Below are 26,305 nucleotides of genomic sequence, written 5' to 3'. Positions count from 1 at the left end.
GTTTAACTCCCTTCAAAGGGCAAAGATAACTTCAGCATACAAATGGCCTGAAAGAAATTTTTTTTTTGATATGACTATTAGTAAAGAAAGTACCTAATTTTCCATCTAATAAGAATTTGTATAGAAAATGCCTACAAAAGATAAATAAATGTATAAAATGATGCCACCTGAATTTTGGGGAAAGATTGCACAAATTCATGATCTGAGGCAATTAAGACATCAAAATAAAAAAGAGGTAATGCTAGTCTGAAGTAAACACTAAAAGTTTAAAACTCCCAAGTACTTGAAAAAAGTTTAGTTACCTGCTTGCTGTCATTGATACACATATTTATGCTAATCTTGTTTCTGTAAAAGGAGTTTTGTTGTAGATACAAAATGTATAAACAGTGCACTGATTCCTAAGTAAAAAAACAATGAAACTCAAAATTGTAAGCCCTTTTAAAAAGTATATATAAAATCGCAAGAAGAAAGCCCCACTGTCTTTGGATCAGCTAAGGATTTCATTAGAAGAGGTATCAGCTTCTTCATTGGGATGTTGGCTACCAGACAGGAATTCTGGAGGCAAGAGTTTAGAATGTTCATTCTCAGTAACTCGCTGGGTATAAAACAAGATATAAGCTTGGGCCTTGCATACTTCATCCATAGTGCACATGCTTAGCTTGGAATCATTGCAGTGTACCCAGAACCCTAGAGTGAAGCACAGAAATATACCTTAATGTTTATAAAATAACTTTAGAAGTTTCTAATATAAATTAAAATGGATTTAAAGGCATTATAGTCTCAATGAGAGTTACGTTTCTTTGAAGGGAAAATAATTAGCCAATCCATTTCTATTAATGAGAAATACAGCTTGGCAGTATGTTATTCTGGAATCATCTACCTCTATTCTAGAAGTAATCTGAAATTAAAATATCTTACTAGTTCACTTGACACTATCTTTAATTCTAGGTATAATCCGACCAGTTAATGTTTTTGCTGCTAATCATACTATAAAGCAAGCAGTGTGCAACTCACTCTTGGTAGTTTATTGTTAAATTAATTGCATTCGTGGATTATGTGGGCTTTCTCTCCTTTTTTCTGGGTGAGGGGGAATGGTATGAATGGGGAGGCTCAGACCTTGTTCAGTAGTAGTTGAAGGAAGGGGAAATAAAAAGTGAAACCTAGGGACGCCTGGGTGGCTCAGTTGGTTAGGCAGCTGCCTTCGGCTCAGGTCATGATCCCAGCGTCCTGGGATCGAGTCCCACATCGGGCTCCTTGCTCCGCAGGGAGCCTGCTTCTCCCTCTGACTCTGCCTGCCACTCTGTCTGCCTGTGCTCGCTCTCGCTCGCTCTCTCTCTGACAAATAAATAAATAAAATCTTTAAAAAAAACAAAAAGTGAAACCTAAGTCAATTTTGCCACCTATGAAGACTATCCTTGAGGGTCCATGGAGGCAGTAAGTGAAAGTGAGTTTTAAAACCTGAACTCGGGGCGCCTGGGTGGCTCAGGTGGTGAAGCATCTGCCTCTGGCTCATGTCATGATGCCAGGGTCCTGGGATCTAGCCCCGTGTCAGGCTCCCTGCTCAATGGGAAGTCGGCTTCTCTCTCTCCCTCTGCCCCTTCCCCCATCCTTTCTGCCCCCTCCTTCTCTCTCTCCCTCAAATAAATAAAATCTTTAAAAAATAAAAAGGAAAACCTGAACTCAGAGTTTGTTCTAAATATCTGTGATCCCAGTTCATTAATGCTCTGTTCTCTAACAAAATTAACAAGATGGAACCAGTAGACAGAGGACTTGTCCTTACAAATACGCTTGTAAGATAGCAAAATGACTTTTAACTAATGTGACCATCCTTATTATCCTATTGCTACAGCCTCTGAAAGTCAAAACTACTATAATCCTGCAGAAAATATTCTATTTTCTGCACAAATCCTTGATTTCTTTTTGTTTTTTAAGAACTGCAGAAGTATTATTGAAAAAAAAGGGTCAGGGGCACCTGGGTGGCTCAGTGGGTTAAAGCCTCTACCTTCGGCTCAGGTCATAATCCCTGGGTGCTGGGATCGAGCCCCACATTGGGCTGGCTCTCTGCTCAGCAGGGAGCCTGCTTCTCTTCCTCTCTCCCTGCCTGCCTCTCTGCCTACTTGTGATCTCTGTCAAATAAATCAATAAAACAAAACAAAACAAAAGAAAAAGTATTGTTAAAAAAAAAAGGTCTAGTGGCTTCACTTAAGATGCTTAGTGGCCAATTTAGAAATTGTAAAGCCTGAATATCAGTTTCCAGGTGTGACCCAAAATAAAATACTTTCCCCATCTATATACCTCCTTCAGAATTATAGCAGTAGGCAGTGTAGTGTCCTGAGCCAAATCCTTTCCCATGGTGCATTACTACAGCAGATAAATCATAGATAAAGCATTCTGGTCTGAGGGATTTCAGGGATTCCCTGCAGCAATAAGGCTCCATGTTTAAGATTTCTTCAAAGCCAACATGAACACCAATTTTCTCTCGGTTATTACGTCCTGACCACCTGTGAACAAACCAGGGTAGAATAAAAAAAAGTCAAGGGAATATAACCATGTACTAGGTTCAGACAGTCATAATAAAAGGCCTCAATATAGAATACAAAGTGTCATATGTAAAATAATATAAATATAAAATCCTTTGAATGCTGAAGTTGGCTATAAATGGAAAATTTACGTTCATTTAACAGGTTTTAAAATATTTGTCTTCTGCAGTTAATTGATAGTGGAAGTAAATCAACTTTCAGCAAAGGAAATTATGGCCTAGATTAATTCAGGGTACCAAAGGGTTTTTAATTCTCTCTTGCCTTGTCACACCATGTGGAAGATACTCCAGAATCTAGAATTTGTTCTTGGGAGACATAACCTGGACCTTTCTTGGCCAGGTATATGGAAAAAGCAGGACAAAAAAAAGGCATCTCTAATTCTTTGGAACACTTTAAAGCTCTTCTAAGAAAAAAATAGGAACTGTAACCCTTCCCTATTAAGTCAGCACAACACTCATTAGGGATAGAACTCAAATAATGCCTCTGTACTGTCATTTTCTCAGTCTGTTGGTCATGCTTCCTCTTATTGAACCAAAGCACAACAAGCAATGTTTTTATCATGCACACAGTATGAGCTGGTGCTACAGGGGAAAATAATGTGTTATTCAAGAAACTGTAATGAAGCTTGGTTTACAGTGGTACAGAGACAAAAGACAGACACAGATGAAAACATGATAGCATTAAAGAACTAAAACATGAGGTTATGACAAATAATAGTAAGCAGAGAAGGAGAAAGGAAGATAGGTTTTGTGAAGCAGAAATATGTGAAAATGTTATTAGCACACTATAAAATTGTGTGGAACTAAAGATGAGACTTGCAAATTAAATTATCTGTTGGGAGAGTCATATCCCAAAACTTCTCCCATGAAATGTATAAGAGATCTATATTCAATGCACCTGTTAAGTAGTCAACATGGAAGACCAAGCATATTAAAAAAATGGGACTTGCTTAACACAAGTTCCTATAATTTCTATCATTCAAAAGATTCTTTTAGTTTACCATATCATTCAAACCTTACATTATTTAATGCTAAATAAACACTCATAATCTATCTAAATAGACAATACCCATTCCTGGGTACCCAGGTTTTTTTTCTGCTGATGGAAATACAGTAAAATGATAACAAGATAACACTATATCCCAAGTTCATAGTAGTTTGCTTCAAAGAGAAGGGAGAACATTGAACTGGGAAGCACACATGGGGAGTGTCTAAGGTACCAGAAATGTTCCATTTCTTAACGCTTTTTCAGAGGCTCCTCTATACCCCTCCTCTATCCCATTTTCCCTTTTATATTTTATATATCCTATATATTTTATACATTGGCAAATACAATAGTGCTTTTGAACAGATGAAGAAAAAGGAGAAAGATAAATGTAAAGGCAGCATAAACAAAATCTCTGAATCAGAATAAACATGGCATGAAGGGTCAAAAATGTTTTGGGCAAAAGACAGAGATAGGGTCAAATAGGTTTAACTCAAAGGAGAGCTTGAAATACCAGATTAAAGCTGCAATTAGGAAGAACAGGAAGTTCTTCAACAGTATCATAGCCAATTCAGCATAAATTTAAGTAACCAAAATTGAAGTCCTTTCAGTTCTCTCTTTACAGAATCTCGTTTATGCTCTTACTTCTCCATGCTCCCTGGCCCTTCTTACCTGGTCATGGACTATAATATTAACCTCCTAACTAATCTTCTTGTTTTTATTCCACTTGATTTAATGCACAGTGGCAGGTCTCACCTGACTTCACTAAACCTTTTTTGTATACCTTTCCAGGTTCCTCCTCCATACTTCATGTTACTCCCTTAGGCTAAAGTGCTCCTCCTTCCGCATATACCAAATTCACTTAATAAATATTTTGGGGCAACTACTGTGTACAGAACTCGGTTCTGGGCCTTGAGACATAGGCATAGACAAGGTCCCTGTCATTACTGATCTCTTGTTCCACTGCCAGAGGGAGAGGAGTACGTAAATAAACTACAGACTGCAGACAGTGGGTTTTGCCATTTATGCAAAAATGGGGTTATGTGATAATGAGGGTTGGGTGGTGCTACTTTTAAATAGGACGGTTGGGGAAGTGTGCTCTTAAGAATGGACATATGAACTGAGACTTAAATGACACAAAGACCCCTATGCCATCAGACTTTGGGAACATTTAGACATCAGCTAACTCCCTCTTCCATATCTCTGATAAATCAATTTGTATATAACTTGTGATACTTAGCGTTTTTCTTTTTCCTTTTTAATTTTTAAAAAATTTTAACGAGGCTCCATGCACAGCATGGGGCTTGAACTCTCAACCCTGAGATTATGAGTCGTATACTCTACCAACTGAGCCAGCCAGGTGCCCCCACAGTATTTCTATTTCACTACTATTTCCGTGCATGCCTGACTATAATCTTGAGGAAAGACTCCTACTTTATATTCCACAGGAATGTAGAACATCATCTTGCATTTAACAGCACTCACGTGTTACTTGTTGACTATACCTTTAACAGCTTCCATAAGTAACTGAAATAACTGGGAAGTGGGGTTGAGAAGAAAGAGGTACTGGACTTTTACTTTACCTTCTGCAAAATTTGGATTGTTTTTAAATATTTTATTTATTTATTTGGCAGGGGTAGAGATAACAAGCAGGCAGGGAGGCAGGCAGAGAGGGTGGGGGAAGCAGACTCCCTGCTGAGCAGAGAGCCTGATGTGGGCCTTGATCTCAGGGGACTCGATCCCAAGACAGAGGCTTTAACCCACTGATCCTCCCAGGTGCCCCAAGTTTGGATTGTTTTAAACAACATGTATTATTTTAATTATTTAAAAAAAAGAAAAACTTTAAGGGGAGCCTGGGTGGTTCAGTTAGGTGCCTGCCTTGGGCTCAGGTCATGATTTTAGAGTTCTGGGGTCAAGCCCTGCAATCAGGCTCCCTTCTCAGCAGGGGAGCCTGCTTCTCCCTTTCCCTCTGCCCTGGCTCATGTGTGCTCTCTCTCTTGCTCAGTCAGTCTCTCAAAAAAGAGATAAAATCTTAAACACACACACACACAACTTTAAACAAGCCAAAAACCAATATGTATGAAAAACACAGTCTCGAAAGTTTTCAAATCATCACACATAAAGTAACTTAAGAACAAAGCCCTAAGGTTAACATGGTTATTGCGAGGTATGAAACCATATGCTTTGCTTAACTAACAGTTTTGCAAAGTAATTTGTCTGATTAAATGTATTTCTGAACTCTAGAGTCTTTTTTGTTTTTGTTTTTGTTAACTGCTCTGAATTGAACTGCTATACCTTAGGTATTTTCCAAGAATGAGGCAATTGGGTCAAATACTCTTAAGTTATGAATTTAAAACTTTTATACCTAAAATATGTTGAATATTAAACTCTGTAAGCAGGAGCTTACAAGAATAATATTACAGACCAAAATGTGAAGGGTCTACTCATTGGCAATGCAATCTACAAGGGAAGCTAACCGGACGCTTACTTACTGAAAATGGTGTCTATTGATTAAGGCTAGAGATAATGACGACATTTTTTTTTTTATCTTTTAAAAAAATATAAAAGTAGATAGATGTGAAGTCATCTACTAGCCAAGAATATACTATTAACATCTGATTCATCACATGTGTTAAATTTTGAAGTACTATAAGCACAAGGAATGATTAACTTTGAGTGTGTATTTGAGGGGTGGGTGACTGGCTGGCTTAGTTAGTAGAGCAAAAAGATTTTATCTTGGGGCTTTAAGTTCAAGCCCCACACTGAGTATAGAGCTTACTTAAAAACAAAAAAATATTTAAAGCAAACAAACCAACATACAAAAGAAGTATGTAGTTGGAATACTACTACTACTAACCTGAATCGTTTGAGATGTAGTCTGAGAACTTGAGGTAGGTGGCAAATCATAAGCTGTTTTTGTGCTTCTGTGAGTACAACTGATTTTGAAGAAAACTTTCTACGCTTTGCTGTGATATCAAAGACAGAATGAGAATCAAATTTAAAGACACAAGGAAATGCGGAGTAAACTTTAAGCACTTTAGACTTGTATTATTAAACATTTTCTCTGTTACAGGTATTGTATTGTGGTACAGATAAAGACGTGGCCTCACAAAAAACTGAGAGGCACACAATTTAAGAGCTAGTCAGGCAGACAGACATGTAAACAATTAAGCACCTGATTTAATATACTCTCACAAATAAGGCAAAAGAATGATCTAGTGCTATAATATTTAAAAATGGATTTGGCAATGCCATTTAATAAGATAAGTTAAAACTGTCCCTAAACATGCTTTAATATACTCTTCTCAAATTCTTAATTTAAAAAAGCATCATAGTTCATCTACTGAGGCTAACTGGAATGCCGGGGTGGGGTTCTTACTAGTCCAGAACATTCTTCCCCACTTTCTGACAAAGCAGTCCTCTTCCAGCTCTGAGCCTAAGGCCTCCGTCAGTGTCTTGCTTTTGCTATTTTGGTACCAGATCTTAAACAAGGGGCACTTAGGATTCTTTTTGTTGTCTCTTCTGCTTCTCTGGAGGTTCACCCATGAATTGTGCCTGCAGCTTCTGGCTGCGCCACTATCCACTAGAGTTTGCTCCGGATGCCCAGGAGCTGTCCTTCAGCTGATACAACAGCTCTGACTCAAGCCACAGCACCAGCTGCTTCTCACGCAGGTCGTGGAACCAGCCCCCATGAGGCTGTCCCGTAAGCTGTCTACATTTGCTACAGGTGGCCTGTCCTCTAGGTCTCTATCCCTGAGATCCAGCTATCCAGTGCTGCTGAATGTCCTGTACCTACTTTTGGATCCTCTCCCTGAATACACGGCCCACGTATAGCTAGCTAAGTAATACCAGGGTGCCAGGGTGGCTCAGATGGTTAAGTGTCTGCCTTCAGCTCAGGTCACGATCCTGTGGTTCTGGGGTTGAGCCCCACGTCAGGCTCCCTGCTCAGTGGGGAGCCTGCTTCTCCCTCTGCCTCTCTCTCAGTCTCTCATGAATAAATAAATAAAAAATTTTTAAAAAGTGATATCAACTCCCTGACTTATAATTTTAAACATCTGCCTTTATATATTAAATTACAGCAGCTCTTTTAGGACTTAATTTGAGAGACCCAGTAAACACACACAAAAATGTTATAGAACGGTATTCTGCATTTGTTCATGGTATCTTTCTATTCCCAGATTTGGTGGATGAAAGCATCTAGGACCATTCACATTTATGTCCAAGCAAAAAAGTACGTCACCATTTGAATTTGATAAAGGTTCACTTTTTTTCAAACCTTATAAATCCTAGGCTATTTATCACAGAGTTCATATTAGATAGCACTCAGAAAATGTTCATATAAGTTATTCTTAAAAAATCATCAACTGATGTGACATTTCTTCAATGCTGGACTATCCAATACATCTTTTATATTATCTTAGAAGTTTAGTATCTAAAACCCTAAGATCATCTTTTTCAAACATGGAAATTAGAGAGAATACCTAAAAATGTATAGCATAAACACTAAGATACCACACACACACTGATAGAGAAGATAAGGACACGAGAAAAAGATACAGCAGCTCTGTGATGTTTTATACACAATTTCCCTGAAGAATGACGCTTCCCTTTAACTGAAAGAATTATTTCGTTCCCCAGTGCTGGGGGGGAGGGACTCTCTCGAGTAGAGAGAATTTCTCATAATAGATCTTAATCGTTGGTTTCTTCCATTACATATGTGAGCTCCTTGAAAGTGTTTTACTTCTATCCAAAGCAATTAGAACAATGAGTAATATAGAAGAGATAGTCAGTAGATGGTTTTTGACTAAATCTTTGTTTTTATGAAGCCTCTCTATAGCAGTAGTCCAGCTATGTATTTCCTATTGTATAGGTATGCATACACACTTACATACATATATTATCTATACATCAATGTTCTGATATGTAGCAAAAAGACTCTTAAAGCATTTTACTTAGTACTAAATAATGCGTTTTCCTTTTACTAGTCCTCATCGCTACTTTATTCTACCTCACATATTAAGTTCAAATTTCTTATTTCATGAATCCTTTCTCACCATATTTGACTATGAGATCAAAAAAAGTTAACGTCACCAATAATGCAAAACACATAGTTCACAGATGCCAGTTATAAAGTAGAAATATCTATCCCAGTTTCTTTTGATGAACTAACAAAGTTTATTTCCAGAACTGCTACTTCAGGAATTTCTTTCAGCTTCCTCTCATTTGTGTTATCCTTTTTAATCTTAGAAAAGCAAAGAGAATATACAGTCTCTACTTACAGTTACAGTGGTCACATACGTAGACTTTTCCTTCTAAAGCTTCAGTTTCTGTGAATTTGGCCAGCATTTCAGTAACCAGACATGGCTGGGAAGTAATATCTCTTCCACTGCATTGGTATCTTTCTGGAAATTCCAGTGATAAGTCCCAGAAAGGTTCTATGGTATTTGATTTGTTGTCACATGCAAGACATGTAACCTGCAAATAAAAATATTAGTTTTTCAGATTACAATCCTATCAAAACATTTACTCCCTTCACTATAGAAGTCACTGCTGTAAATTAGCTTTTCTTCTGAAAATGCACTGTCAGAATTCTGAGTAATCTGCTTCATATTATTTTCAGGGATTTTTTTTTTTCATTATTATAATTTTTCCTTTCAATCACTGTCATTAAACCCACTATGTACTGGTGGGGTTTATTTTATTTATTTATTTATTTATAAAGATATATTTGTCAATGAGAGAGAGGAGATAAGCAGGGGGAACTGCAGGCAAAGGGAAAGGGGAAAGCAGGCTCCCTGCTGAGCAGGGAGGCCAATGTAGGGCTTGATCCCAGGACCCTGAGATCATGACCTGAGCGGAAGGCAGAGGCTTTAACCCACTGAACCATCCAGGTGCCCCTTTCCTTACTTATCTTTCATTAATTTTCTCTCCCCAAATCCCTGTAACTTTTTAACAGTGATACAAATAAAATACTATTTGTATATTTTTATATATAGCCTTACCAACTGATAACTTCAAAAGACAATACATTTAATATAAATGATGCCATACTCTCATAGGCATCCTTGCACTATTCAAAATATAAAGTTGTAACTTTCTGGAAAGAAATTTGTAGCCAAGCATCAAAAGTCCTATCCTTTGACAAAGTAATTCTAGGACTCTGTCTTAGTGAAATCATTAGAAGAAAATGTATTAAGACATTATAATAATAGAAAAATTGGAAATAGGGGCGCCTGGGTGGCTCAGTGGGTTAAGCCGCTGCCTTCGGCTCAGGTCATGATCTCAGGGTCCTGGGACCGAGTCCCACATCCGGCTCTCTGCTCAGCAGGGAGCCTGCTTCCTCCTCTCTCTCTCTCTCTGCCTGCCTCTCTGCCAACTTGTGATCTCTCTCTGTCAAATAAATAAATAAAATCTTTAAAAAAAAAAAAAAAGAAAAGAAAAATTGGAAATAGTTTACAAGTCAACAATACAGGAATGGGTAAATAAATTATGGTATATACATATAATGAACATTGACATGTTGTTTAAAAAAATGATCAAATATCTTAATGACTATGAAAAATCTTTACCTTAATAATGAAAAAGGCAGATAAATTTGGGGTACCTGGGTGGCTTACTTGGTTAAGTGACGGCCTTCAGCTCAGGTCATGATCCTGGAGTGCCTGGATGAGTCTCACATGGGGCTCCCTGCTTGGCAGGGAGTCTGCTTCTCCCTCTGACCCACCCCCTTCCCATGCTCTCTCTCTTTCTGATTCTCTCCCTCTCAAATAAATAAATAAAATCTTTGGAAAAAAAAAAAAGCAGGTAAATTCAGCATGACTGCGCAAGTAGGAGAAAATATAAAATGTACAGAAGAGGAGCGCCTGGGTGGCTCAGTCAGTTAGCATCTGCCTTTGGCTCAGGTCATGATCCCACGGTCCCTCTCTTGGGCTCCCTGCTCAGTGGGGGATCTGCTTTTCCCTTTCCTTCTGCCACTCCCCCTGCTTATGTTCTTTCTCTCTCCCTCTCTTAAATAAATAAACAAATTTTTTTAAAAAAATGTGCAAAAGAAAGGGTGCGTGGGTGGCTTAATCAGTTAAAATGCCCCCCCTTTTTTAAGATTATTTATTTATAAGATAGAGTTCACAAGTAGGCAGAGGCAGGCAGAGAGAGAGAGGGGTAAGAAGGCTCCCAGCTGAGCAGAGAGCCCGGTACAGAGTTTGATCCCAGGACCCTGAGATCATGACCTGAGTTGAAGGCAGAAGCTTAACCCACTGAGCCACCCAGGTGCCCCATAAAGTAAGTGCCTGACTCTTGATCAGATCTTGATCACAGGGTCAATGAGTTCAAGCCCCAAGTTGGGCTCCACATGGAACCTACTTAAAAAACAAAAACAAAAACAAAACTTTAAATTTAAAAAAAAAATTTTAATGTATAGAGGAAAAAAAAACTAGAAGAAAGTATACCAAAATATTAATAGTTTTATGTGTGGGTTGTGGGGTTATGGGATAAGGGGATGATTTTTTTTTTGCTACATAGATTTACCATATCATTCAGGTTTTTATGACTATATATTACTTCTGTTTATAATAGTGCATTTTAACTTTTTTTTAAAGTAAGCTCTGGGCCCAACATAGGGCTTGAACTCACCACCTCAAGGATCAAGAGCTGCATGCTCTACCGACTGAGCCAGCCAGGCTCTCCTATTAATGGTGCTTTTTAAGCTTTTAGATAAAAGTGGTGGAAAAATAAAATTGCATGCAACACAAGAAACAAGTCTTACTTGATAAATGGCACAATGTAGAACTTTGCATTTCTGAAACATTAAGTGGGATAAACATCAAAGATAAACCCTAATAATTACATATGAAATACTTAAGGCACCTGGCTGGCTCAGTCGGTAGAGCATGCAACTCTTGATTTCAGGATTGTGAGTTGAAGCCCCACATCAGGCATAGAGCTTTAAAAATTTTTTTAAATAAATGTATTTAAGCTACATTCCAGAAAAGTATGCTATAAGGACAAAAGATTGTACATTACTGTGAAAGTAAAACAGAGGAGCAGAGGTAGGTGTACAAGGGGAAAGAAAGGACCTGTACAGCCAAACTGCCTAAAACAAAAGATTTTTAAGCTCCGTGTGATGGAAAAGTAGAGAGCCTTATGTCTAGTAATAGTTTACCAATAAGTCCACTCATTATAGAGAGCTATTAATTAGATGGAAGATTCTGGTTTCATGATTCTTTTTCACAAGAAAAACTTTTATAGCTGTAATTAAAATAAAGGAAAACCATTTAGGATTATTCTCAATGAAATCACGTCTACTTACTTTAAAACTTCCCTACCTATTTGTTAAAGCTTTCAGGCTTTTTCCCCTTTGGTTTTACAGAAAGTCCTCCAGGGCTGCTACTTTATTCCTGAAATTACTAAAATCCATTCTCAAGGCAGCAGCATCTTCAAATCTATTCCCTTTGGGGTTAAACCCTCTCTTCTTAATCCCTCAGAAAATGAATTTAATATTATCAACCTAAGAAGCTGTTTCCTGATTCCCTCTCCCCACAAAAAAATCATTGATAGGTGAAAAACTACTTTCAGTGATTCATGAAGGAAACCTGTGAATCAGTGAAACACTGTAAATGAGTGAGCTGACTTCTGTAAAAGCAATCTATTTTGATGTGAAAATAGCATTAGCTCTAACACACTAGAAATACAGAGAAAATGCATTTTTAGGCTTCATTTTATGAATTCCCAAGATGAAAATAAGATTAAAAAAAAACCCCATACCTGACTAAGAAGTTGTCCATGAAAAATATTATTCACAACATTCAGAACCTGTTTGATAAGTTTCCTTTGAGAAGTAGGGAGAAGAGCTGGTAACCTAGTACCGGTTGTCTCTAGTTCATGTTGTATTTTATCCAAAAGTTCACAAAGAAATTCCTGAGCATCCTGTTGGGCATAACCACGAAAAGCTGGAATTAGCCTCCACACGGAGTGCAGCATGGCAAATGGGGAGACCAAGGCCCACTTTCCAGACCACATGACTTGGAACAAAGTATGCAGTTCATGACAGAGAGAAATGTACTGTGAACTTGGCTCCCTTGGCTGAATAAGTTCCATCTTTCTACTCTTTGACGCTCCACCACTTAGTCCTAATGACAAACTTGGGTGTCTGGAGGGAGCACTGCCCGTATCTTTTTCTTGGCATTCATTCATTTGATATACTGTGTCTGTGATTGGTGGGTGCTTATAAGGTGATCTTGTCTTATCACTAGCTGTCACAGCCAGCCATCGGTTCAGATCAAGTTTTAAAAAGCATTGCCGAAAAATAAGTAAATGACTCAACACTTGAAGAACAGAATTCATATAGCAAGTATTTCCCAAATTTCTCAATCCCGTTACACCAGGGGTTACTATTGGTCTTCGTTTACCTGAGGAGTCACTGGCCTTTTTTAATCTTACATCTTCTGAGGTAGATACTATTTCATCTTTTGCTGGTGATGCTGGGGTTTGTGGTGGAACTTGAACAGGAACGATTTCTACTGTGGCAGACTGAGCTAGACCTTGCAAACGTAAACTCTTTCTAGGAGGTGTAGTTTCCAGTTCTGCTTTAACTTGAAACTCTAATTCTTGTCGTCTTTTCCTTACTTCTCTTTTTGCTATTTTTTCCTGAAATTGTTCCTCTTGCCGTTTTCTTCCAATGGGTGATTGCTCAAACCAAGTTCGAAAGATTTTACTCATTAATATCCTTCTCCTGTGCCAAAGAGCAGTATACATTTGATCTTCATTTTGAAGCAGAGATTGGGTGCCATCCTGTAAGTAGTAATTCTCATCACTCGTACCCACAGACCGCAAAACCCTTCCACTACGAGTGGTGCCCTGATAATTTTGACTTTTAATTGCACTTAACATACTTCGTAGTAACTTCATGTCTCCAGTTGCATTATCATTAAGAACATAATCATCACAAAGGTAACAAAAAACATACATCTCATTCACTTCCAGCGCGACAGGATGACTGCTTTCTTGAAAGTGCTTGAGTGCATGTTCTTCAATATATCTTCCACAGGCAACATGAGAACAGCTAAGGCAAGCCCAAATCGACTCCGTCGTATTGCAGTCCACACAATGCCACTTCTGAGGGTTGAGGATAGAATGGTCTTGAGCAAGCCGCAGCTGCCCAATATGTTTGCACTTATCCATTGTTAACATTTATTTAGTCTAGCTGAGAAACGCATAATCCAAACAAGTCTCTGTTCACGATACCTGAAGCATCTGAAAACTAAGCAGAATAATACCATGTTTTAAATAAAAGAGCCAATATTTTTTATAAGGTATTTTACCAAGAATTATTTTATCTATTTTTTAAGATTTGATTTGTTCATTATTCATCTCAGAGAGAGAAAAGGGGACACCGGGGTGGTTCAGTCCATTAAGCATTTGCCTTAGGTTCAGGTCATGATCCTAGGGTCCTGGGATTGAGTCCCTCAAAATAGGGCTCCCTGCCTGGCAAGGAGTCTGCTTTTTCCTTTGCCCCTCCCCCCACTCATGTATGCACAGGCACTCTCTCTATAAAATATTATTTACACAATTATTTTTTACACAAGTGCAGGGGAGAAGCAGAGGGAGAAGAAGACTCCACACTGAGCAGGGGGGTCCTGATCCCAGGATCTGGAGATCATGACCAGAGCCAAAGGCAGAGGCTTAATCATCTGAGTCACCCAGGTACCCTTCAAGAATAATTTTATAGGGGCGCCTGGGTGGCTCAGTGGGTTAAGCCTCTTCCTTCGGCCCAGGTCATGATCCCAGGATCCTGGAATCGAGCCCCGCATGGGGCTCTCTGCCCAGCAGGGAGCCTGCTTCCTTTCCTCTCTCTCTGCCTGCCTCTTGGCCTACTTGTGATCTCTGTCTGTCAAATAAATAAATAAAATATTTTTTAAAAAAAATAAAAACTGGAGTGTCTGGGGGGCTTAGTTGTTAGGTGTCTGTCTTTGGCTTGGGTCGTGGTCCCAGGGCCCTGGGATTGAGTTCTTGTGTTGGACTCCCTGCTGGGCGGGAAACCTGCTTCTCCCTTTCCCACTCCCCACTGCTTGTGCCCCACCCCTGTCAAATAAATAAATAAATAAATAAATAATCTTTAAAAAAAAAAAAAAACTTTATAATTTTTAAAAAATTTTCTGCTACCATCTACTGGTAAAGAATGGGTAATGACCCCTTTTCAATGAACTAGAATAAGATCTATCCTTTTACCCAACAGTCAAGGGCTATTTACAAAACTACATTGTTTCTTAAAAATTGGGGCTGGCAAGACCCAAATATATCTCACAAATATCTACATTCTGAGAGCCCTACCCACATAGTTATTAAAGCATAACCATAGTTAAAAAGCATGAGATCTGAAACAAAAACTTCGAGGTAAGAATTCTACCTCTGCTACATACTGTTTATATGTCTGATTTGAGCAAATATTTTAATGTCTTTAAAATTCTTCTGTAAAACAGGGAAAAATCATACCAACTTCAATGAAGAAAGGAGATAATATAAAATATTTGTCTAACACAGAGTAAACACCCAATAAATGGTAGCTATAATGGTAGCTATAGTGAACATCTATTTATTTAAATAAATCCCAGTATCCTACCTAATTACCATTTTAAATTTAGCTTTCCACCAGTAAATCAATAATGACCTTCAATTCATGACTCTATAACATACTTTGAATTTAACAGACTTGACAGTTTGCCTGAGGCAGGCAGAGAGATAGAAGAGGAGAATGCTTTTGTGTTTGAATAGCATCTCAGGACTGTGCAAGGATAAGTAAGCAAAAGAAAAAAAGAAAAAAGGAAGAATATGAACTGGATGGCAATATAATAAATTTTTATATTCTGGTGGGTCTACACACTATCTGAAGTTAGAAGTGTATTCTAAAAACAAAAACAAAACCCCACCCCAACAAAACAAAACAAAATGAACAAAACCTATATGGCTTTGACCCAGAAACGTGCTTCTTTATCATAATAGAGTCACAAATACTTTTTGCTACAACTATCTAAAAATAGGGGCACTTGGCTGGCTCAGTAGATGGAGCATGCAACTCGACCTCTGGGTTGTGAACTTGAGGCCCATGCTGGGTTAAAAGATCACTTCAAGTGCTCGCTTCGGCAGCACATATACTAAAAAGATCACTTCAAATAAAATCTTTAAAAATAGATAAATAAAAATAAAAATAGTAATCTAGTTAAAAAGTAGGGATCACAAAATACTTTATTGGGGTGCCTGGGTGCCTTAATTGGTTAAGCGTCTGTCTTCAGCTCAGGTGATGATCCCTGGGTCCTGATCCCTGGGTCCTGATGATCAGGCTGTCTGCTCCGCGCCTCCCTGCACTCATGCTCCTGCATATGTGCTCTCTCTCAAATAAATAAATAAAATCTTTAAAAAAAATTTTTTTTTAAAGATTTTATTTATTTATTTGACAGACAGAGATCACAAGTAGGCAGAGAGGCAGGCAGAGAGAGAGAGGAGGAAGCAGGCTCCCCGCTGAACAGAGAGCCCGATGCGGGGCTCGATCCCAGGACTCTGAGATCATGACCTGAGCCGAAGGCAGAGGCTTTAACCTACTGAGCCACCCAGGCGCCCCTATTTTTTAAAATTTTTTTCTTCATTGATTTAACACAAATTGAACACAAGTTTCAGGTCACAAGTGGGGACTTAGTTACAAAACACACAGAACATTTTACGGAGAATGGCTGATGCTCTAAAATTTTTTAGGGCAACAAGACAATATGAATTTCAATGGTACTTGCAGGTGCCACCTCCTGGGCCCTAAGAAAGCTGCAAAGGTAAAGCTGATATTTGGTTCCCTCCCACCTCTTTTTTGGGTACAATTTCCTAGCAGTCAGACAGCGCCTCTCCCTCCACTTCTTAACTTTTTCAGATGTAGGCTGTATCTGTAGGGACGTAAGGCTGACTAGTCTTAACCCTCACATGTACACATATTTCAAGCACACATTTTAAATTTATTTCTCATCCTCCAAAATTTCCTGTGGTCCAAAACCTGTTCAAATACAGTATTTTATTAGAACTGCTGGCATTCAACAATAGTTGCTAATGGCAAAATTAAGACATCAGTGAATGATATGCTCCATTATACCAAATCCTTGCAGGTACTGAAGCTAAATATCTCATTCTTGACTCCTCTTTCTCTCTCGCCACATCAGTCCTTCAGGAAAATTGGTTGGCTTTATCTTCAAAATATGTCTAGAAACTGACCATGTATTACCTCTGCTGCTCTCACTCTGATCCAAGCTCCATTAAGTCTCACCGGGATGACTGCAATAAGGCTTCTTAAATGTTCTCCCTGCTTTGATTCTTGCTGCCACCAAAAGTTCACACAGCAACAGCACACACTGCCTTTAAACCCAGACCACCAGGGCCCAGACCGGAGGCTTTAGAGGGTCCCATTATGTGGAGTCAGCAGAGTCAAGGGGATGTCGTCACCTGGAGCCTACAAACATCTCCAACTCCCCTTTTGGACCCATTCACCAGTACCTGGGACCTTTGAAATTCCTGCCCCAGTCATCACCAAGCCTGCTTCCAGGGCCTACAGGCAATAAAAAAAAAGCCACGGATGAATTCTGTAGAGAAGAATGACATGATCAGATACATAGGTTACAGATGGATCTGAAATGACAGATCCAGAGAAAGGATGACTGATTATAAGATATTCCTCCAAGTATTATAAGAAAATTCTAGCTGTAGCAGTGTTAAAGCAAGGACAGGAGCAGAGGTAGATTAGTGTTAAAGCAAACATTGGCTGAAAGAACTGGTTCAATATGGAGATTAAGAGAAAAATCTAGGGCCCTCTTCTACTTTTATTTATTTATTTTTAAAGATTTTATTTATGAGAGTAAGAATGAGAGAGCAGAGACCAACTTGGGGCTCAACGGGGGTGGGCTCGATCCCAGGACCCTGAGATCATGACCTGAGCCAAGGGCAGACACTTAACCCACTGAACCACCAAGGTATCCTATCTATTTTTATTTTTAAAAGATTGTAAAAAATAAAATAAAAGGATCATATAAAGAATACAGAGATAAGGGCGCCTGGGTGGCTCAGTGGGTTAAGCCGCTGCCTTCGGCTCAGGTCATGATCTCAGGGTCCTGGAATCGAGCCCCGCATCGGGCTCTCTGCTCAGCAGGGAGCCTGCTTCCCTCTCTCTCTCTCTGCCTGCCTCTCCATCTACTTGTGATTTCTGTCAAATAAATAAATAAAATCTTTAAAAAAAAAAAAAGAATACAGAGATAATTAAACATTCATTTCTGGCAAGTCAGATAGTAATTATTAGTTCAGCTTCTTGAGAGGAGGGAAATGCCGTTTACTTGCACTCAAGGGAAATTATTTCATTCTAAAAAATGTTTTTTTAAAAAGAGTTATGTATTTGAGCAAGAAAGAGTGCAGAGAGAGAGAGAGAAAGAGAAGTCTGTGTATAAGCAGGGGGAGGGACAGAGGGAGAGGGAGAAGCAGAGTCCCCACTGAGCAAGGGATTCCCAGTGCTGGGCTTGATCCCAGGACTCCAAGATCATGACCTGAGCTGAATGCAGGCACTTGACTAGGCCATCCAGGTGCCCCTCATTCTAAAATTTTAGAGGTGGTATGAGTTAACACCTTGCACAACATTCAGAAAAGAAGACGCAAAATAAAAAATACCTAGAAAGAATACACATAGTTTATTCTGGGGTTATCCATATTTTCAAGTACCTAAAAATTATGAGCATGGGTTATTTGTGTAAGTTTTATGCAGGAATATATACATACTAGTGTATATTTAGCTATGTGTGTGCTCAATATAGCCTCTTTACTCCTTTCTCTATATTCTGCAAATAGTTCCCAGTTATTACTAAAAAATCTATTTAGATGATTGTACGTTCGTCACTACCCTTCAACAGGAAGTGGCCTATAATTAAACAGCATGTTTCCATGCAGTGAAAAATCATGAAAAGTGTAAAATGTGATGAGATGCCATCTCTCAGGGAGGCTATATAGCAGTGGAGAGGTATCACAGCAAAATGGTTAGAAAGCACACTTTGGAATCCAAAAGCCTGAGTTTAACACTTGATTGTATTTACTATGTGACCTAGACAAATCACTTATGCTCCACTCACCTCAGTTTTCTTATTTAAACAAACAAACAAACAAAAACAACAATGGTAAGAAAACTAATACAGTTGTGGAGGGAATTAGAGAAATTTATAAAGCACCTAGAATAAATCCTGACACTTAACGTGGCTCTTAGTACATGTTAACTGACAATGCTACTGCTACAACTACTACTAATTTCCTTCTAGTTTCATCACTTCTAGCCAGGGATTCAATCTTCCCAGCCATATATGTACTAAGCCCAACTAGGGTGCTAACTGATAATTAAGATGTTGGCTGAGAACTAAGGTCTGACCTCTCCCAGGGCATTTGCATTTTAAAAGATCTTTCAAAGATAAAATCTTTAAAAAAAAAAAAAAAAAAACCAAAGAAGTGAAACCAGGGTTGCCAGCTCTGGTAGAGCATGAGACTCTGGATCTCAGGGTTGTGAGTTTGAGTGGCATGTTGGGTGTAGAGATTACTTAAAAATAAATTTAAAAAAAAAATTTTTTTAAAGCAAAAACAAAACAAAACAAAAAAAACCCCACCCACAAAGACATGAAACCAGAATGGTGGAATGACAGATCAGGGGATTGATATTTTAGACCAGGGGGCCCACTTACCCTGTCTACTTATGAAAGAAACCAGGAGAGGGCAGACAACCAAGAGAAGGGCAGGGAAGTAAACAAGAGCTAGCAAACCAGGTTGTTGCCACCTGAGATTTCCAGTTCACTCTGCTACCTAGACCTAAAGCTTGAAGACACTAAGGTATCCCCAAAGGGGCCTGCCTCATCACACAAAGATCTAAAAGCTTGGAAGAAAAGAAAAGGGGGATGGGTGTATTTTCTTGACACTTCCTATTTTCCTCCACTGGGTTAAGAGCGTTTCTTTTCATTTGCTAATTAACTGTGGAGAAGCTATGTATTGCCTGTTTAGTTTGCAGGTTGGCTACGTAATTTTTAGCAGTATATTCACTTTAAAAAGAGATGACAATATTTCTGCATCCTCCATGTAGAGTCTGATAAAATATTACCTGTGCCTATATATAATAGCAACACACAGTCATGAGGTTTTGAATGAAATCTATAAATAATGATTAAAATGATCTATACTACCATTTTCTCAGACATTTAAAAATGTTTCACACTTAAAATTCCAAGTAATATTGGGGCACCTGGGTGGCTCAGTGGGTTAAAGCCTCTGCCTTTGGCTCAGGTCATGATCTCAGGGTCCTGGGATCAAGCCCCACATCAAGCTCTCTGCTCAGCAGGGAGCCTGCTTCTCCCTCTCTCTGCCTGCCTCTCTGCCTACTTGTGATCTCTGTCAAGTAAATAAATACAAAATCTTAAAAAAAAATTCCAAGTAATACTTATAAAATGCTTTCTATAAAACCAAGTATGCGGGGTGCCTGGTTGGCTCAGATGGTTAAGCGTCTGCCTTCAGCTCAGGTCATGATCTCAGGGTCCTGGGATGGTACCTGCATCATCTGGAAGCCTGTTTCTCCCTCTCCCTGCCACTCCCTCTATGTGTTCCCTCTCTCACTGTGTCTCTCCTCTGTCAAATAAATAAATAATAAAATCTTAAAAAAAAAGAAAAAACCATATTTTACTTATTGAAAGCTTACTATTTTATAGGTTTAACATTTAATTAAAGCAATTATAGAATAGAAAACTAAAATGACTAGAAGAGAAATAAAACATTTGATCTTATTATAGTATTTTAAAATAAATTTTTTTTTAACTTTATTTATTTCTTTGACAGAGACAGCTCTCTGCTGAGCAGAGAGCCCGATGCGGGACTCAATCCCAGGACCCTGGGATCATGACCTGAGCGGAAGGCAGAGGCTTTAATCCACTGAGCCGCCCAGGCGCCCTATACATAGTATTTTTAATTAAAAATTTACATCGCAAAAAAAAAATCAAATCTCATGGGTAAAGTATTTAACTTGTTACAGTTCAACAGCACAAAATTGCTTATACTTACCACCTAGTGAAAACTATCTCAAATTAATTTTCACTTACTCAAATTATGGCCCTTTGCAACATAAGGTCCAGACTTGAAGCATGTAGTAATACTTTTCTGACGTCTATTTCAATAGCTCCTCCTACTGGCACAGTTTCAATGATCAGATCTAGAGAGCTGACCACCAAACCTTTCTGAACCAGTCTTAGGCACACTGCAAACTCAGTTTACCTATACATCTTGTCTTCAGAGAATTAGTTCCCTTTTCCAATATCCTCTTATTAAAGATAGTATAGTATCATTCAAGTACCCAGGCTAGGCTGTTTTTTTTTTTTTTTCACTCGTCCCTCTCATTTTTTCCATACGAACACTCAATTTATCATAGATATATATATATTCATCACTCCCCAAGTCTTCTCATTTGCAGTTATCATTCTCTTTATGCACTTTATCATTCCTGAGGTACAGCAGTCACCTTCCTTCCAGTCTTATCCAGACTCTTACTCTCCTCTGTGATATTATCCTGGTGAATCAATCTTCAAGTTTGCTTTGAGCATTTAACCTGCTTCCCACGCGCACAGTCCCCCTGCCCACCGACCCCTCCCCAGTGCTTGTGCTCTCTCAAATAAATAAAATCTTAAAAAAAAAAAATAGGAAGTCTAGGGACGTCCTGGAGGCTCAGTGGGTTTAGCATCTGCCTTCTACTTGGGTTGTGATCATGGGGTCCTGGGATCCAGTCCTGCATCAGGCTCCTTGCTTGGCAGGAAGCCTGCTTCTCCCCCTGTCGGCCACTCCCTGTGCTTGTGCCCATGCCCTCTGACAAATAAATGAAATCTTTAAAAAAAAAAAAAAAAGTATACTTGAAAGAGAGAGAGAAAGAAAGAGAAAAAGAATAGGAAATTATGGGGCTCAGTGGGTTGAGCCTCTGCCTTCGGCTCGGGTCGTGATCTCAGCTGTCTATTTGGTGGGGAGCCTGCTTCCTCCTCTCTCTCTGCCTGCCTCTCTACTTGTGATCACTTTGTCAAATAAATAAAATCTTAAAAAAAACATAAAAGAATAGGAAATTATGGATCACTAAAACTGCTCCCCACCCTCAACCAAGTCGCCATTTTCCCCTCAGAACAGTCAAGGCAGTTTCCTGATATTTATAATATCCTACTTTCTCCATCCTTAACCACAGCCTACCACATGTCTTGTCCCATTTTGTGTGCTTTCAGGTATCCCAAAAAGATTTTATACAAATATTAACTGAGACATAACTTTCTGACCCCTGATTAAAATTGTTTTAGGCACCTAATTGTCTTAGTTGGTACAGAATGCAACTTTTTTTTTTTTTTAACATTTTATTTATTTGTCAAAGAGAGTGCAAAAGCACAAGCAGGGGGGACAACAAGCTGAGCAAGGAGTCCAATTGCAGACTTGATCCCAGGACCTTAGGATCACCACCAGAGCTGAAGGCAGATGCTTAACCAACTCTTTGCGACTCTTAATAGAGGATTCAGCTTTTGGGGGGGAGAGGGGAGTACAGGGAAATGTAGAGGGGGATGGAGAGAGAGAATCTTAAGCAGGCTCCACACAGCAGGGAGCCAAACACACGTTGCTTGATCTCACAAATCTGAGATCATTACTTGAGCTGAAATCAGGAGTCAGGAGGCTTAACCCACTGACCTGGGCCACCCAGGAGCCCCTAGAGCATTCAGCTCAATCATGGTATCATGAATTTGAGCTCCATGCTAGTAGAGATTACTTAAAAATAAAATATTTAAAAAAATTAAAAAACAAAAAAACAAAAAACAGGGGCACCTGGCTGGCTCAGTTAGTGGAGTGTACAACCCTTGACCTTGGGTTGTGAGTTCAAGCCCCATGATGTGTGTAGAGATTACTTAAAAAAAAAAAAAATCAAAAAAAAAAAAAAAAAAAAGAAAGAAAAATCAAGTCTTCGGTGTGTCTGGGTGGCTCAGTGGGTTGAAGCCTCTGCCTTCAGCTTGGTCCCAGGGTCCTGGGATAGAGCCCCGCGTCGGGCTCTCTGCTCAGCAGGGAGCCTGCTTCCCCCACCCCTCTGCCTGCCTCTCTGACTACTTGTGATCTCTGTCAAATAAATAAATAAAATCTTAAAAAAAAAAAAAAAATCAAGACTTTTTTTTTTTTTTTTAAAAGTAGGCTCCAAACCCAGTGTGAAGCCCAACCCAGGGCTTGAACGCATGACTTTTGAGATCAAGACCTGAGCTGATATCAAGAGTCAGAGGCTTAACTGACTGAGCCAGCCAGACACCCCCAAAGAAAAATCTTTAAAAATATAAAAATAGAGGTGCCTGGGTGGCTCAAGGGGTTAAAGCCTCTGCCTTCGGCTCAGGTCATGATCCCAGGGTCCTGGGATAGAGCCCCACATCGGGCTCTATCCCAGGGTCCTGGGATAGAGCCCCACATCGGGCTCTCTGCTCAGCGGGGAGCCTTCTTCCTCCTCTCTCTCTACCTGCCTCTCTGCCTACTTGTGATTTCTGTCAAATAAATAAATAAAATCTTTAATAAATAAATAAAAATAATAAAATAAAAAAGTATTAAAAAGATTATTTAAGTTTTAGTAGGGTATGTAGGGACCCTTTAAATAAATATTTGTGCTTCAAATACAAATATTAGTAAGAACTATAAAAATTACTGAAAAATTAGAAGGGGAGCTAATTTTTTCTTCAAAAATAAATATTCAGGGGCACCTGGGTGGCTCAGTAGGTTGAACATTTGCCTTCAGCTCAAGTCATGATCTCAGGGACCTAGGATAGAGCCCCATGTGTGGCTCCCTGCTCAGCCGAGGGGTCTGCTTCTTCCTCTCCCTCTGTTCCCCCTCCCCACCACTCCCTGCTTGTGCTTTCTAATAAATAAATAAAATAATTTTTAAAAATTAACATTCCAGGGGCGCCTGGGTGGCTCAGTGGGTTAAGGCCTCTGCCTTCGGCTCGGGTCATCATCTCATGGTCCTGGGATCCAGCCCCGCATCAGGCTCTCTGCTCAGTGGGGAGCCTGCTTCCCTCTCTCTCTCTCTCTGCCTGCCACGCTGCCATCTCTGTCAAATAAATAAATAACAATTTTTTTTTTTAAGATTTATTTATTTATTATTTGACAGACAGAAATCACAAGGAGGCAGAGAGGCAGGCAGAGAGAGAGGAGAAAGCAGGCTCTCCGCCAAGCAGAGAGCCCGATGCGGGACCCGATCCCAGGACCCTGGGATCACAACCCAAGCCGAAGGCAGAGGCTTTAACCCACTGAGCCACCCAGGTGCCCCAATAAATAACAATTTTTTAAAAAAATTAACATTCCACTATTAAATTTGTTATCCTCAACAAAATGATCTTTTCAGCTGACCACTCCCTTTCCACCTATTTTATCTTAAGACACTTAGAAAACATGGAAAGCTACAATATCATTAGCAAACTTTGGAAATTCCTACAGGAGGTCAGTCACATAAAAGTCACCTCAATCCTCTAGTCATTGCAATTGGTAACACAATTTTTGGATTCTTTGCTTTAAAAAATATGTTTTTGTTAAAGATTTTATTTATTTGTCAGAGAAAGAGAGATACCACAAGCAGGCAGAGAGGCAGGCACTCTAAGCAGAGTACCCAATGCGGGGCTCGACCCTAGGACCCTGAGATCATGACCAGAGCTGAAAGCAGAGGCTTTAACGTACTGAGCCACCCAGGCACCCCTAAAAACTATGTTTTTATGAAAGACATATATTTATTTTATTTGGAAAAATAAACATATGAAAAATAGCCAAACTAATTACTATTTTAAAAAGTAACACAGAATAAGGGATCTGGCCAATATACATACCTAAAAATTATTTTAAAATCTGAATAGATGTTAAACATTATGCTTTATTAAGAAGTTTCTCCCTTTTCAGAATTCATACTTTGTCAAATAATCACGACATTTGCATTTTATATAGTTCCTACTGTCTCATAGCACAGTTTCACACATTTTTTAAAAAATTGTTTAAAAGTCTTGAAAGACCAATCTAAACTCCTCAAAATGGCCTATATGAGACTTTGAATTGATGCACAGTATATACTTTTCTACTCTCATCTATGACCAGCCACCTTCCACACATCTTTTGTTAAAATGTTTTTATACACAGATGACCACTTTGTGAATAATTTCATTTTTTTTTTAAAGATTTTATTTATTTGACAGAGAGAGAGATCACAAGTAGGCAGAGCAGCAGGCAGAAACAGAGGGGAAGCAGGCTCCCCGCTGAGCAGAGAGCCCGACGCGGGGCTCGATCCCAGGACCCTGCGATCATGACAGGCAAAAGGCAGAGCCTTTAACCCACTGAGCCACCCAGGTGCCCCAGTAATTTCAATTTTTTTTTTTTTTTAAAGATTTTATTTATTTATTTGGCAGAGAGAGATCACAAGCAGGCAGAGAGAGAGGGAAGGAAGCAGGCTCCCGGCTGAGCAGAGAGCCCGATGCGGGGCTCAATTCCAGGACCCTGGGATCATGACCTGAGCTGAAGGCAGCGGCTTAACCCACTGAGCCACCCAGGCGCCCCAGTAATTTCAATTTTTAAAATTTTTCATAACCGGGATATTTACTACTGCTTCAGGAAATGGGTGTGTAAATTTTATATACATTCTACTTCAGTTAAGGAAAAACATATGTACCACTGGGCATAAAGAATAAATATTTAGGGATGCCTGGGTGGCACAGTGGGTCGAGCGAAGGACTGTGTTTCAACTCAGGTCATCTCTGGGTAATGGGATCCAGCTCCACCTTGGGCTCTGTGCTCCGCATGGGGTCTGCTTAAGACTCTCTCCCTATGTCCTTGTCCGTGTGTGCATGCGCTTGCTGTCTCTCTAAAATAAATCTTAAAAGGGGCACCTGGGTGGTTCAGTTGTTAAGCTTCTGGCTTCAGCTTAGGTCATGATCCCAGGGTCCTGGGATGGAGCCCCACATTGGGCTCCCTACTCAGTGGGAAGCCTGCTTCTCCTTCTCCAACTCCCCCTGCTTGTGTTCCCTCTCTTGTTTCTCTTTGTCAAATAAATAAATAAAATCTTTAAAAATAAATTTTGAAAAATCTTTAAAAAAAGAATATTTAAATTTATCTCATTAGAGAACCTCCCAAAAGGATAGATATTAAAGAGTTGGATTATGTTGAATTTTAACAAAGATAATTTTTACAATAAAACTTAACTATTTTTTTTTAAAGATTTATTTATTTATTTGAGGTGGGAGGGACAGAGGGAGAGAGAAACCCAAGCAAACTCCATGCTGAGCAGGAGCCCCATAAGGGCTGATTTCACTCAGAGATCATGACTAGAGCCAAAATCAAAAGTCAGCATCTACCAACTGAGCCACCAAGGCGCGCCACAAAACTTAATTTTCTTTCAACAGTACCAAATAACCTAAAAAGATCCTCTAAAAGCTATTAAAAGTAGGAAGATCTGTTATTTTCCATAATAAAAGATAGAAGGAAATGGCAATTTCAATAGGAAGTAGGTCTTGTGAATTACTAGCCACCTCAATCTTTGCATGTATTTGGATGAGAATAAAAATAACCTTATCCATGGTAATTAGGGCAAACCCTACCCAGTCCTTAAGAGCAGTTTCCAAATTTCCATTTATTTCATTAGTACCCAGTACTCTGAAGAGATGTTTGCAAAATGCCAAGGGTCAAGCATAATGCCTGGTACAAAGGGCTTCAAAATTTTGAAGTTA

At 39.2% G+C, this 26,305-nt stretch overlaps 1 protein-coding gene across 2 annotated transcripts; it reads right to left on the bottom strand.

Annotated features, from left to right (window-relative positions):
- On the bottom strand, positions 1–13,709 carry USP44 (ubiquitin specific peptidase 44). Of its 2 annotated transcripts, XM_044228663.1 has the most exons (6): positions 13,061–13,700; positions 12,285–13,018; positions 8,804–8,999; positions 6,382–6,490; positions 2,296–2,501; positions 1–687 (listed from the first exon to the last, which is right to left on the bottom strand). In XM_044228663.1, exons 1-6 carry the CDS (start codon positions 13,698–13,700, stop codon positions 488–490), a joined length of 2,085 nt encoding a protein of 694 aa, XP_044084598.1. In that variant the 3' UTR covers positions 1–487. The 2 variants fall into 2 exon arrangements, with proteins under 2 accessions (XP_044084598.1, XP_044084597.1); XM_044228662.1 differs by having other exon boundaries at positions 12,285–13,709.
- Between the last annotated feature and the right edge of the window lie 12,596 nt (positions 13,710–26,305).

The sequence above is a fragment of the Neovison vison genome, chromosome 12 (assembly GCF_020171115.1).
Source record: "Neovison vison isolate M4711 chromosome 12, ASM_NN_V1, whole genome shotgun sequence".
NCBI lineage: Eukaryota > Metazoa > Chordata > Mammalia > Carnivora > Mustelidae > Neogale > Neogale vison.
This window is presented reverse-complemented; position numbering and strand designations above follow the sequence as displayed.

Bases quoted from the DNA above. Each gene is read 5' to 3' on its own strand.
- USP44 (XM_044228662.1), bottom strand. From the start codon at position 13,709: ATGTTAACAATGGATAAGTGCAAACATATTGGGCAGCTGCGGCTTGCT. The intron at 9,000-12,284 runs GTATGGGGTTTT...TTTTATTTGCAG, and splicing joins ATGGACAACTTCTTAGTCAG to GTTACATGTCTTGCATGTGA. The intron at 688-2,295 runs GTATATAGATGG...GCTTCACTCTAG, and splicing joins CTGCTATAATTCTGAAGGAG to GGTTCTGGGTACACTGCAAT.